Here is a 13,940-nt window from a genome sequence, read left to right as displayed (position 1 = left end):
ATTGCTGTTTTCAAAACTATGAGTTTTGACTGTCCTGGAACTAGCTTTATAGACCAGGTTGGCCTTGAACTTACAGAGATCCACCTGCCTCTGCCTCCCAAGTACTGGGATTAAAGGCGTGAGCCACCACACCTGACTGGTATAGTGTGTTATAGATGATTATTATGTACTCTTTTATATGCCTGAAATTTCCTTGCACCATAATTATATTTAGGGTGAAAACCTACTTTAGGGTGATGAAAGACAGTCAAGTTTAAGAGCACGTACCGCTCTTGCTGCTCTTGCAGAAGACTTGATTTTAGTTCCCAGCACCCAGGTTTGGTGGCTCACAAACACCCGTACCTCAGCTCTGGGGGTAGGGTGCTCTCTTCTGGCTTCTGTAGCATCTGCACTCACATGCATATTCCTCCCTCCCCCCCCACATGCACACACACACACACACACACACCAAACCTGCAAAACAAGGAAAGCAAAGTTAATAAAAGGCTTACATAAATGCCATCCCTTATTCCTGTACCTACTCATCAGGCCAAAGGCTTTCTCACTTGCTTCCCGTTGTTTCAGGGATGATACATTTTCAGACACTCTGAGCCAAAAAGCTGATAGTGAAGCCAGCAGCGGGCCAGTCACTGAAGACAAGTCTTCATCCAAGGACATGAACTCTCCAACTGACCGCCATTCTGACAGCTATTTAGCCAGGTAAGTGACATTCGGTCATCAGCTCCTAACCCCCCTCCTTCAGGGGCTATGAGGAACAATCATAGACTCAACCTTGAAGTATTACCCAGTGTCATAAGATTTTTCTCTTTTCTTTTCTCCTTCGGCGAATGTCTAGGCAAAGAAAAAGAGGAGAGCCACCCCCTCCAGGAAGACGTCCTGGCAGGACCAGTGATGGCCATTGTCCCCTTCATCCCCCACATGCTCTTTCCAACTCCTCAATTGATCTGGGGTCCCCAAACCTAGCTAGTCACCCCAGGGGCCTGTTGCAAAATCGTGGCCTCAATAATGACAGCCCTGAGCGACGGCGACGGCCGGGCCATGGCAGCCTGACCAACATCAGCCGCCATGACTCCCTCAAGAAGATTGATAGCCCTCCTATCAGGAGGTCGACGTCATCAGGGCAATACACAGGCTTCAATGACCACAAGCCACTGGACCCAGAAACAATTGCTCAGGTATGGTGCTTTTAACTGGATGTTGTATTTTAAGTGTTCGGCTATGGTGAAGACTATATGAAAGATTTAAGATCTGTAAACTATATTTTCATATGGGAATAGCCAGAGAAAACAAAGGAAATAGTCTCATGGACTAACGCTTGGCCACGAATCTCCTGATGATCCATTTGCCGCCGGAAGATTGATTCTAGGCATATTAGATTCATATTGATTAAGTAGATGTGTCAGAAATGGAGAAGCCAGCACATTCATACGCATCAGTGGTGAATAGCCAGGAAAATAAGGAATGAAGAAGGACCTGCTAATAGAGCCCAATGGTTCTAAAGCTTGCAAAACAGATTTTATAAAAGGGCAGAAAGCCCAGAAACAAAATAAATTATTTATTAAAACCAAAGATGACACTTTCAACTTGGCAACTGATAGATTAGTCAATAAATAATGTAATTAATAATGGTTAACCGTTTAAAGACCCAGAATGCTGGGTCCTATGTGCCTCTTGTCTTGCCTTCCCAGCACTGACTCTATAGAGGGGCTCTGTCTTTCGTCTCTGATGATCAGAATTGAAAAAGCAGAGGTAAACAGTGTGGACGAGTTTGCCCAATCCACCATCTGAGCCTCTGCTTCAGATACTGTCTGTGTCTAGCAGCAGAGACAGTGAGTAGATCTGTGCTGGACAGTGATCTCAGCTGTGCCCCAGCTCTCTGAAGCTTTAGCACAGTGGACCAAGAGGAGAGCGAATGAGAAGCGAAGAAGAAAATGGATTAGTCAAAAAAAAAAAAAAAAATGTCGCCCAGGAATCCTTGTGCCCCATTCCCGAAACATTCTGCATGTCCTAGAGATAAATAGTCCTGGGTGGCAGGGTGGGCTATGTGAGTAGTTTAATGGATTTGTAAACAAGTAAATGAACTTGAGGTATAGAGCAGTTTCTCAGCCAAAATCAAAAAGGCTTTGACCTTTTAGTTTTTCTATTTCAAGGGTTATGCAAGGCTTTTTGAGACCTTTTAGAATTCGTTCCATTTGATTGTAGCCAAAAGTCATGACTTGAGAAAGCCTGAACGTCGCTGCTGTAATAAGGAGGTGAAATGTGATTTGTTTGGAGACAGATTTAGAAAAAGGTTAAAAGACATAAACTGTTTAACCCTTTCGCTACCAGAACCAGGAATGCCTTTTATTATAAATCATAAAGATGAAAGTCAACAGATAATCCAGCTTCTATCCATTCTGTCTGGTGCAAATAATTGGTTCTCACGTTTTTATCCCTCTGTTGCACGGTAAAGTGGGTCACATAGGAAGACAATTGTCTGAAATGTGAGCTTCATGTCACCCTCATCAAAATGGCTTCTAGCTCTCTCCTTTGTCTATCCATCTCCAGCCTTCAAAAATTCCCGCACAACCAAAAGAGCATGTCATAGTGATATTCATACAAAACCATGCAAGTCCTGTTATTAGCAAGTCAGTGGGGTCCTTGAGTAGAGGAAGAGTATGCTGTCCACAGATGTCATCATACCATGATTGGCTTTACTCTTTATTGGATACTATACTTTAATATCATGTCCCTGCTTATTTATATAGCAAATGCTTAGTGGCTATGCCAGCATCTGTGAAAGGCTTTCTTTGTTTTCTTTCTTTGTTTTTTGTTTTGTTTTGATTTTTTGAGACAGGGTTTCTCTGTAGCTTTGGTGCCTGTCCTGGAACTAGCTCTGTAGACCAGGCTGGCTCGAATTCACAGATTCGCCTGTTTCTACCTCCTGAGTGCTGGGATTAAAGGCTGCGGCACCCCTGCCAGGCTATGAAAGGCCTTCTTGAACAGGTTAGATGCCACTGTTTTCTCAGGGTGCTGGTAATGCAGCAGGGGTCAAGGACAAGTGACACTGTGGGGGAGTAAGGATTGTGGTCCAGGCACATGGCAGAAGTCCCAGGGATAAAGGGAGGAACATAGCCATTTTTTCATCAACACTGCCTGTTTTGAACTTTTAGTTTAAATAAAAGTCATACATTTTGCTATCTTAACCATTTTTAGGTGTGGCTATTTCAATAGAGGCTATTTCTGTTGTCAAGAAATGACTCTCCAGAACTTCACACAAGTGATGGAACTTTCTATTCATTAGACAACAGTCCCCAAGTCCTCCTTCCCACAGCACTTGGAATCCACCACCCTACTTTCCATCCCTGTGGATCTGACTACTCCACAACCTCGTTTGTGTAGAATCAGACAATATTTACATTTTCGTGACTGGTTCATTCCATATACCACAAGGTCCTCAAGGTACATACATGCTGTTTCATTTGCCAAGATTCCTTTCAATTCTGAATGGTACTCCATTTTTTATGAATATTTAATTTTACAAGCATTATTATCTTAATGATAAAAGCATGTATTATCTTATCAGTTCTTCAATGAGGCACACTTTGCCCTTTGAAATTTGTACAATTCTCCCTTTATATCTGAACTGGATTAATGATATGTTTGATAGCATAAGTGATAAATATAAGGAAATCAGTATTTTTTTAAAAATTAAATTCATTTAATTGTTTTATTTATCAATATAATGACTTTACATATTTATAGGATGCAGTATAATAATTTGGTAAACATATGTGTAACTAATTATGAACTATAGTTGCCCTGCTGTGCTGTTGAGCACTAGAGCTACTTCGTATGAATGTTAGTTAATAACTATGCAAAAAGATTTAAGTGTTGTTATACCGCATGTAGACTTTCCATCAATTCAGCGGTTAATAGTGGGCGTTGGCATGGCAGTGCCGATTTCGTTAGCTTACATACTCTGCGAAAGATGCTCCTCCCGGAGCTGTGATTTTCTCAAGGATGGGCAGCCCTTGTTGCAGTTGAAGGGCGATTCACATAATGATAGCCCTAGAGAATTTTACCACCATGCAAAAAGTATTTCATGTTTCTATATTGTCAGCCTAAATGACAATCAGAGACGTTCTTCAGGGAACAAAGGTGTTTATTTGGGAATGGCAGGGACATTGCTTGGGAATAGACAGGGGGCAGTTTGAAGAAGTGGAGACACAGAAGCATTCTAAAGCTGGAGGAGGACTGCACTATTTTGAAAGAGTAGTCCTTGACTAGAAGGACTAATAAATAACAAGACTGGCATCCATCCAAGGCTGGAAGACAGACAGTTGCTAGGCAGATGTCCATGCTGGAGCGACGTCCTTGCAGAAGTAATTTCCATGTAAGAGTGCAGTAGCCTTTGTCAAGGTTCTAGGTCTGGCAGGGTTTTTGAGCGGAGTTCTGCTTTCTCTTCTTCAATTGAGCACACATGCATATACTTATTTAAGCATGACAAGTATACTCCATATTGATCCTCAAATTTTTCATAATATGAGAAAGATGATAAAATAGGAAAGTAGAGTTACCTGTCAGTTATCCCTGCACCCCCCAAAGAGAGGAAACCATGATAAAGAATAGCCAGCCCTAATCCATCCAACTGGAATGACCAAGGACGTTTACTGAAGTACTTACTCATCAGGGGAGTGGCAGGAACTCTATAGATTTTTAAGTCTAAAGCCAAGACAGCGTTACAGAAGGCAAGTGAGGCTCACTGCCTCTCCAGCTCTGTCTTAGTGTTATCTTTCTGTGATGAAACACCATAATGAAAAGCAACCTGGGGAGGAAAGAGTTTATCTTATGCTACAGCTTATAGTCCAACATCCTGGGAAGTCAGGGCAAGAACTCAAGTGGCAGGACCCAGCACAGCGGCCCTGGCAGAGTGCTGTTCACTTGCTTGCTGCACCTGCCTAGGGCTGTACACCCGCCTGGACAGACTGCTCCTCCATCAATTACTGTTTAAGGCAATGCAGCGCGAGCTTTCCCACAGGCCAGGCCAGTGGAGGTGTTTTCTCAACTGCGGTTCCCTCTTCCACAATTACTCTAGCCTGGGTCAAGTTGATAAAAACTAGCCAACACACATTCTATCTCTCCTGGCAATGGGTTCAGAGCAGAGATGGAATTCTCATGAGAGAAGGGAAGTTGATGTGAGTAGCACTGGTCCTGCAGATGACTGCCTGGGAGAGAGGCATGGTCCTTACAGCCTCCAGCATGGTAGGGAGAATTTCCCAGAATTCATAGAGCCATACTGGCACAGAATAGAAGTTGTGACATAGTCACAAGGACCAGCTCCAGTTTTGAACTGGACCCTCCTGCTAACGCCCGCTGACCACACAGTAGCTCCCTTTCTGCGTCTCTACTACTGTCTACTGTGTTCACCCAACTGGCTGCTGCACCATACCCCTGGCTGCTCAAAGCCGAGGACCAGTAGACAGCAAGGCAGCAGCCTGACGTCCTCATTAGTCCGCTCCACATGCAGCATACAGGACACACACATATGCCACACTGGTCTATAGACAACCAGGCACAGTTCTGCTTCCCAGCCCCTGCGAGAACCAAGCCCAATAACCAGGTGGCAGCCCAGCCTACCAAAAGGTCAGGCAGACAGCTTCAGCCACAGTGCTTGCATATGCCTGGGTAGTGCCCGCCCCCAGTGAAACTGTCATACCAGTGTAGTATAGACACCTACATCCTGGACCAATGATGCCATCATGGACATCTCTGACAAGGATGACAGATGGTGTACACAGGAGTCAGGCTACTGAGTCCATCTAGAATCCAGGGTAACAACATCCAACAACAGGCGTTAGGCCTCTCTGAAGTGAGTAAGTAACCTATAAAATTTGGAAATGTAAATATTGCAATAGCTGTAGAAATATTAACAAAGAAACCAACAAAATATGAAGAAAATAGGTTTTCTCACAGTAACACTGGTTAGCAGATGCCCCCCTCAAAAGGAAATTTACAGCCTTGAAAACAAACTCAAAATAATGTTACAATTGAGAACAAGAGAAGACAAAGAATTCAGAAAACATGGCCTTTCATGGCCTAAATGATAAAACTCAACAAAGAGATAGAAATCCTGAAACGAAGCCCAAACAAAAATCTTACACCTCACGAATTCAGTAAGTAGAATTTATATGTATAATTTGAGAACCACAACACAAGACTACACTGGAGTCCCAGAATAAATTCCAGGAATTCAAGATGGGGATTCTGAATGAACCCAGTCAAGGCAAAACAACAAACAGAAAATAATGATAAATTTTTAAAAAGTAAATTAAGCCAAGTGGTGGTGGCACACGCCATTAATCCCAGCACTTGGGAAGCAGAAGCAGGTGGATTTCTGTGAGTTCAAGGCCAGCCAGGCTTGTCTATAAAAACTAGTTCCAGGACAGTTAGGACTGTTATATAGAGTAACCCTGTCATAAAAAAAAAGTAAATTACTAGGTTTTCTGCCTCCCCTAATAAGTTTCTAAGCCAATGATGCAGAAAGACAGATCAAGCCAAATTGAAGAAGTATATATAACAACAGGTTTATTGGAGCAACTCCCCGTGGGTTCTCTGGTCCCAGAGATTGGAGCCAGAGGCATTGCTCCCCAAATGAAAGTAGGGAGATTTTATGGATTGTTGGCAAGGGATGATTACGGTCCACCACAAGCTGGGTTTGTGCCCGAGTAAGGTAAAAATTGAACAGTTAAGCAGGGAATTGGGCGACTGGGAACTTCATGGGAGGCAGCTGCTGCCAAGAATTGGGTTTGGGAACTGGGCCTTTTGTGCCCTCCCTTTGTCCAGAGACTCAGAGTGGGTAGGTTTTGGAGAGAGAGACAGAGACTAGAACGGGGCTTTCTGGATCATGCGGGGGCAAGCTGGAGGTTCCTAATAGTGCCACACCCTATGGGAGCCATTTTCTTCCAAACTACCACAAATATTTAATATTAAATGTTTAAATATCATTAATTAGAAAATAATTTGAATGCCCCAACACAAAGAAGCAATAAGCGTATGAGACAGTGGATATACATCATAACCTAGACTGGTCACAGTACACACACAGTACACAGTAATGTGTATATAAACATAGCCTACACTGGTCACTACACACACACACGTGTGTGATGTATATATATAAACATAGCCTACACTGGTCACTATACACACGTGTGTGTGATGTGTATATAAACATCACACAGAACTCCCTAAATATGTGCACATTTCTGGCTAATTTTTTTATATTTTAATAATTCTGGTAATTATAAACAGGGTTTTGACTCTTACTTATATCTCAAGAGGGTCTGGGGAGAAGGCGCATTTGGTAAAGTTCTTGATGCACAACCATGAGGAAGGATGTTCCATTCCCAGAACCAACAGTAAAAACCAGAGTGCAGTGCTGTGCGCTTGTAAACCGGCCCTGAGGAGGAAGAGACGAGCAGACCCCTGGGTCTGCTGGCCAGGCAGTGAGTTCCGGCATAGTGAGGCACTCCTTACTCAAAAGAAAAAGGTTAGCACCTGATGACAGACACCGGAAGTTGACCTCGGGCCTGCACGTGCACACAAGTGCATGTGCACACACACACACACACAAGATGGAATAGAATTCCAATCAATACCGCACAAGTTATAAGAGACCTCAATAGGTTGCCTGCTACCTCAGAATGACAATTGCTTGATCTATGGCTCCATGTGCATGGCTTCTAAGTATCATTTAAAATCAAACCCAATGCACAAGGTGATGGTGCATACACTCTATGGACAGACTGTAAAGTTCAAATATGTTTGTTCTTTACTGGTCTATTCATTTTGTTCCTATAATTACAAGCCTATCTTTCCCTCTATCGTTTTTCCCAATAGGATATCGAAGAGACTATGAACACTGCTTTGAACGAACTCCGGGAACTAGAAAGACAGAGCACGGTGAAGCATGCCCCCGATGTTGTGCTGGACACCTTGGAGCAAGTGAAAAACTCACCCACCCCTGCAACCTCCATGGAATCTCTAAGCCCCCTGCACAACGTCGCCCTCAGGAGCTCGGAGCCTCAGATTCGCCGGAGCACGAGCTCATCCAGTGATACAATGAGTACTTTCAAGCCGATGGTGGCGCCCAGGATGGGCGTGCAGCTGAAGCCCCCAGCCCTTAGGCCAAAGCCTGCTGTTCTTCCAAAAACAAACCCTACTGTAGGGCCCGCTGCACCTTCCCAGGGTCCCACAGACAAGTCTTGCACGATGTAGAAACCAAGGTCCTGAGGGGAGGGAGTCTGAAGATGAAGATGGATTAGTGACAGTAGTCCGTGACGTTCCTCAGTCTTGCGCCTATAACTGGAGATCTTTTTGACTTTTCTATGTCGTCGAATGTAATGGTGTCGGGGACTAGCTACATTAACATGGGCATTTGTATTTTGTAACCTTTTTTAATAACTGGACATATGTCATTTTAAAGACAATAGAAACTCTCAGACTTACTTGAAAATCCAGTGCTGCAGCCCTTGTCACGAAGGCGACACCTTGCCCCCTGATGGCTTTGGATTGTGTGGCCCAGGTGAGTGGCCTGCGAGAAAGAGAACCCGAGTTCCAGGTCTTACTGGAGTATCACCCGCCATGGTCTGTGACACGTGCGGGAAGAGCCATTGTCTAGAAACCAACACCGAGCATCCAGAGTGGGGTCCAGCACCTGTTAAAAGTCACAGAGGGGGCTTCAGTGAGACTTTCAGTCCATGGCTTGCAGGGAGTCCATGATGGCCCCTTCCATAAATGTCATTTCCCTGGATCTGGGTTAAGAACTCAATGGAAGAAGGTAGGAAAACCTCAGCTATTGCTTGAACTGAACCTGAAAGGCAGAGGAGACAGTGTCTCCAGAGCTGTTGGCATTGCTCCCTCCGAGAACGCGATCAGGCCCTGGAGATGTCCAAGTCCACCACCTCCACTTGCAAAGGACTAGAGCAGTTGAATATTGAGGACTTTGCGGTTACAGCACAAACTCCTACGAAGTTGTTCGATAACTGCCTGAGAAATATTTCTCCCTTCCTTCAAACCCCATGCTCTCCTTTATGGCAATGGAAATAGACAGACAGGAAATTGATTCACGGATGTTGTGACCCAATTACCTTGCTTCCTTTAGGCCACAGAGGCCAGATGGTCCCAAATCCTGAACTCCCAGCTCTGATGCCCACATCTCTTTGAGCCAAGCCAGATCTGGCTACGGTACTGAGTGAGAGCCCTGCCGGGCCACCATGGGAAGATGACCCTGTGGTGCCAGGATGGCCTCTTCCCAGTTTTGTACCTCAGAATCATGACTTCTGTTCTTGTCCTATTCGTGTTTGGTTTGTTATTTTGGATTTTTGCCTGTGACCTCTACAGAACTCATCTAGTCAAATGGACACCGTTAGGAACTTCTTTCCTGGCATTTTAGCGCATAGCCATTTTTTTCTTTTTCATGTATTCACTATATTTTTCCTCTAGCTTAAAAAAGAAAATGGCAGATTGTGTGTTTGTTTAGTACTGGGATTGAACCGGAGGCCTCTTGCATGCTAAACACACACTTTACCACCAAGTTCTATCCACCCCCACGCCCAGATTGTCCTGAACACAACTGTTTTTACTAAGGTACAGATCGCCCCTTTGGACACACCATCAATCACCTTTTAGGTTTAATCTCAGACTGGCGTGCCCACCTCAGAGTGGTACGGTGTTGACGATAATTCACGCAGGAACCAAGTAAGAGCTGTACTAAAGTCAAGATCATGAGTGACCGCTACCTCAGTTTGCCGACCTAATCATTCCTTTGCAGAAAAACAATGTGGATGAAATAGTCCCTTTCCAAGTCACCCTCCTCATCTCACAACCACCCCTAGGTACTTCCCGGGATGGTAAGGTTTTAAACCTCACAATTGCCAGTGGTGGTGGTGGTGGTGGTGCACACCTTTAAATCCAGTACTCGGAGGCAGCAGAGACAGGCAGATCTCTTGAGTTCAAAGCCAGCCTGGTCTACAGGATGAATTATTCCAGGACAGCCAGAACTACACAGAGAAAAATAATTCAAAAAATTTAGAACCATTCTTTTTGGCCATTTTGTAAAAGAAACCATAGAGACCCAGCCAGGATTGAGGTTTGCTGGACACTGAGCCTTTTAAACATCCCACCTCTAGTTTCCTTGGGAGTTCATCGTCTCCTCAGTGAACCCGCCATTTACTAGAAATCAATATCAATTTTTCAAACCATGTTTCTTCTTTGCTGGACGATGCTAACAGAAGGCGTAAGAAGCTAGGCTTTAGGAGCTATTTGTAAATACCTTTCTTGCCCAGCGGTGGTGGCGCACGCCTTTAATCCCAGCACTTGGGAGGCAGAGGCAGGCGGATCTCTGTGAGTTCGAGACCAGCCTGGTCTACAAGAGCTAGTTCCAGGACAGGCTCCAAAACCACAGAGAAACCCTGTCTCGAAAAACAAAACAAAACAAACAAACAAAAAAAAACATGAATACCTTTCTTAAACTTGAATTTTAGTTTTCCCCATCTTCCTCCTCCAAACAGCTCTCTGGCAATCCTCTCCGCCCACCCCACCCCTGCTGCAACCCCACTGCTGCCTTCTGTGCGTCCATCTATGCCTTTCTGCCCCCCTAGGTCAGGCCTTTGCTGCCTTGAAAGAGAAAGGACATGCTTTTGTAAGTCCCTTGGGATCTCAGGCCTGGGCCTCCAGGGAATGGCTCCTAGTTCCCTCCCATCCTTCACTTGCCTTTTCCTCCCTCTTCTCTCCTGTAGTCCCAGTGACGGTTCCAGATGTCCCCAGAGAAGCAATCACCTTTCCTTCCTTTGCCTAGTGATGGACCAACAGTTTTACAGCTTTACATTTGGCGTGGGCACCCTTGGAGCCATGCACAGAATAGTTTAAGATAAGATGTCCCCTGCACGGAGGATCCTAAACAGTCACTAGAGCTGACTAAAGGCTGTAGCAGCTGAGACAGGTCGCCCTGGCAGGGTTCAAGGTGGAGCGCACAGAGGAAAGGGACAAGGAAAGGAAGGAAATGCATGGACCCTGAGGTCCTCCGTCCTCTCCAGACCTTAGTGACCATATGCAGTTCAGGGAGGGGGTCGTTGGATGAGCAGATTGTAGTCTACAACACTGCCTGACTCCACGTACACAAAATAGCCATAGTTGTTAGGACTGTGTGCTTTGTCCCGTCCGTACAACCCTGGTGCCGATTTACAAAGCCCTCTGGTGTAAGTTGGGGTTTGAGTGATGGATTGTTAGAAACCGAGTGCACATTTTTTAAAGAGTGTCCCAATAAAATGTCAAACTGTTGAGGACACTCTGGAGCTCAAGTTCTTGCTGCAGGTCAGCATCACTGTTCACCAGTCTTACTTGTGTTCACAAAACATAAACTAACTGTGGTGCTCCGGGAGCCATCCGTGGAATACTTCACAGTGAGGTCCCACTTATTCTGCTACCATAGTCATGAATGGACAAAGAACTCCCAAGGGTCAGATGGTCTCTGAGTTTTCTATATACATTTGCCATTCCCAAAAAGGCTTTTTGATTTAATTAAGAAGGGGGAAAGAGAGTTGGGTTGGTGGAGGTGGTCTCGGCATTTAGGAGTGGCTCAGCCTCTGATGTCTACAAACTGAAGGAACCATGATCTGACATCTGAGATCCAACAGTAAAGAGACTGTCCATCCATTGAGATCTCAGATTTGGGTTGCTCCTTATTCCTGACCACAACAGCAAAGACCATAAATGCAGGAAATGCATTTGGGATACCATCTCCACTCTGCCACTGAGACCCCGGGACACAGAGAGCCCAGAGCTGAGAGCTCTACCCATGTACAAATAGAACCTTCCTATTTCAGACCCCCCCCCCCCCGAGCTGAAAGCCCCCCTCAAGCTCCAGCTGGGCTGGAGTACCAGGCTTGCATTGGGATGACTTCACACAGATAGTAAAGCCAGAGACTAAGCCTAGCTTTCGCTCATCCTCCTATACTTTATTTAAAAAAGAAAATGTCTCAGTGGTATAATCAAAATGGGTACCTGTACCTTTAAATTATATAGGGAATTTTGTATGTTTAAATAATTGTACTGGGCTCCATAATGCTTACCTTAGAAACTAGTAAAAGAGAACTCTAGAAACTGCGCATCTGTGAATGCTCCTTCCGAGCGTGCTCATCTAAGTTCGTGTGTAGTGTGATGGTTGCTGTAGATACTTATCGTGTAGTAGATGGCCCTCTTAACAGGAGACTGCTCTTCCCCTGCGTTCCTACTGGTGACTCCTGCCCACGAAATTGAAATCAGTATTGTCCTTTGCTGTCGGTTTGGTCAGTTGCAGTACTGGTTGCTTCCTGCTTGTGACAGTGACCTACCCGTGTCAATGTACATCTGCAGTATGTACATGTGAAAGTGCCTTCCTATCTTAGAGGAGTTTAGCCTTGCTCTTGTACTGTCGCCCACGGTGTCCCGCGCGCCCGAGAACTCCGGCTCCTTCCACTTGCTCCCGCCGCTCCACCAGCCCCACTTCCGTTTCTTCCTGCGCCTCAGTGCTCAGTCGTGTGCGTCTTGCATCCATGTGGATTATCAGACTGTCTCGTTACCCTCATAGACGTGACCGTGCCTTTCTCGCCCCTCAGTGACTCCCTGCCACCGGTCCCATGCGTCCTACTGTGTCCCATTCACACTGCTACCTGCCATCCCGTCCCTGGCTCTATACTGACTCTCCAATGCATCCCCCCCCCCCCTCCGAGGTGAAGAGAAGAGGGTGCTTTTACAGTCCTGGAAGAAAAGAAAATGTTTTGTTAATCTGTCGTGACAACGCACTTTTCTGTATAGTACTATACTTCTTGGCATGTACCATTACAGGCTTCAGTATACAGTCGGGTTTGTTCTTCGAGGTGTAGCTTTATAATAAATACGATAGTTCTGGCCGCCTTTGTCTGCTTGCCATTTGCTGTGACTCTGAAGTGTCTGTGTGGTGATACGGTGGCCCGGAGAGGGACCTTGGCGGGCCAAGGGGCCACAGGGATGGGTAGGAGAAGGGGGGGGGGGCAGAAGTACAGAGAGAAGAAGAGGAAAGGAAGAAGAGAGAGAAGTAGGCAGAGTTCTGCCTTTTAAAGGTGCAGGGTACTGCCCGCCCTGCACGGGGGTGATGCACTCTGTGGGGTCCTCAAGGCACAGGGACAGGGGTAGCTGGGTGCTTACAGTAAGTTCCTTTTTCACTCTGTTCCCCAGAGATGTATTTAATGGGTTCCATTGAAAATGGGAAGCTTCAAGCTTTTTCTGTTTTGTTTGAAATACGTTCACACATGCAGCCCTGGCTGTTCCTGGAACTTACTATGTAGAACAGGCTGGCTTCAACTCCCAGAGATCTATCTCCCTCTGCCAAGATTAAAGGCAAGCACCACCCATGCCTGGCTCTCTTAAAAGGTTTTTGCTTCATTTTCATTTTTGGTCATGCATTTGAAAGCGAGGCCTCCTATACACAGGCTCATCCGAGAAGCTGCGGTTTTTCAAAGTCAATGGCTTGGGGACACCTGTGTAGGGGAAAAACAGGCATTGAGTCCAGTCCTCACAAATTCCTTCCTACTGTAAATCCTGTCAAGCTAATATTCATTTCATTTTATTATACCGAAGTAGAATTTTCATTACTGACTGTTTAGATTTGCTCATGTATCAACACTTTAATATCAAGCACAAAAGCTAACTCTTCAGTTCAAACTGAACCAGTCATATATCAGATTTAAAACTGTTAAATCTGCTTTTAAAATAACATCAGCGAAACCGGGGGTAGTAGCGCATGCCTTTAATCCCAGCACTCGGGAGGTAGAGGCAGGCGGATCTCTGTGAGTTCAAGACCAGCCTGGTCTACAAGAGCTAGCTCCGGGACAGGCTCCAAAACCACAGAGAAACCCTGTCTCGAAAAAACTAAAAAAAAA

At 45.3% G+C, this 13,940-nt stretch overlaps 1 protein-coding gene across 2 annotated transcripts in view; it reads left to right on the top strand.

The window, feature by feature from the left end:
* Positions 1-12,949, top strand: part of Srgap1 (SLIT-ROBO Rho GTPase activating protein 1) — a 294,864-nt gene extending 281,915 nt beyond the window's left edge. For both annotated transcript variants that reach the window (XM_050131872.1, XM_050131871.1), the window contains exons 20-22: positions 565-699; positions 836-1,175; positions 7,882-12,949. In XM_050131872.1, the coding sequence (XP_049987829.1) occupies positions 565-699; positions 836-1,175; positions 7,882-8,259 (853 nt within the window). In that variant the 3' untranslated portion in view covers positions 8,260-12,949. The remainder of the gene's footprint in view (positions 1-564; positions 700-835; positions 1,176-7,881) is intronic.
* Positions 12,950-13,940: the final 991 nt, after the last annotated feature.

Source organism: Alexandromys fortis, unplaced genomic scaffold (genome assembly GCF_014885135.2).
Source record: "Alexandromys fortis isolate MF-2015 unplaced genomic scaffold, M_Fortis_MF-2015_v1.1 scaffold_371, whole genome shotgun sequence".
NCBI lineage: Eukaryota > Metazoa > Chordata > Mammalia > Rodentia > Cricetidae > Alexandromys > Alexandromys fortis.
The sequence above is the reverse complement of the archived record's forward strand: the minus strand, read 5'-3'. Positions and strand labels throughout refer to the sequence as shown.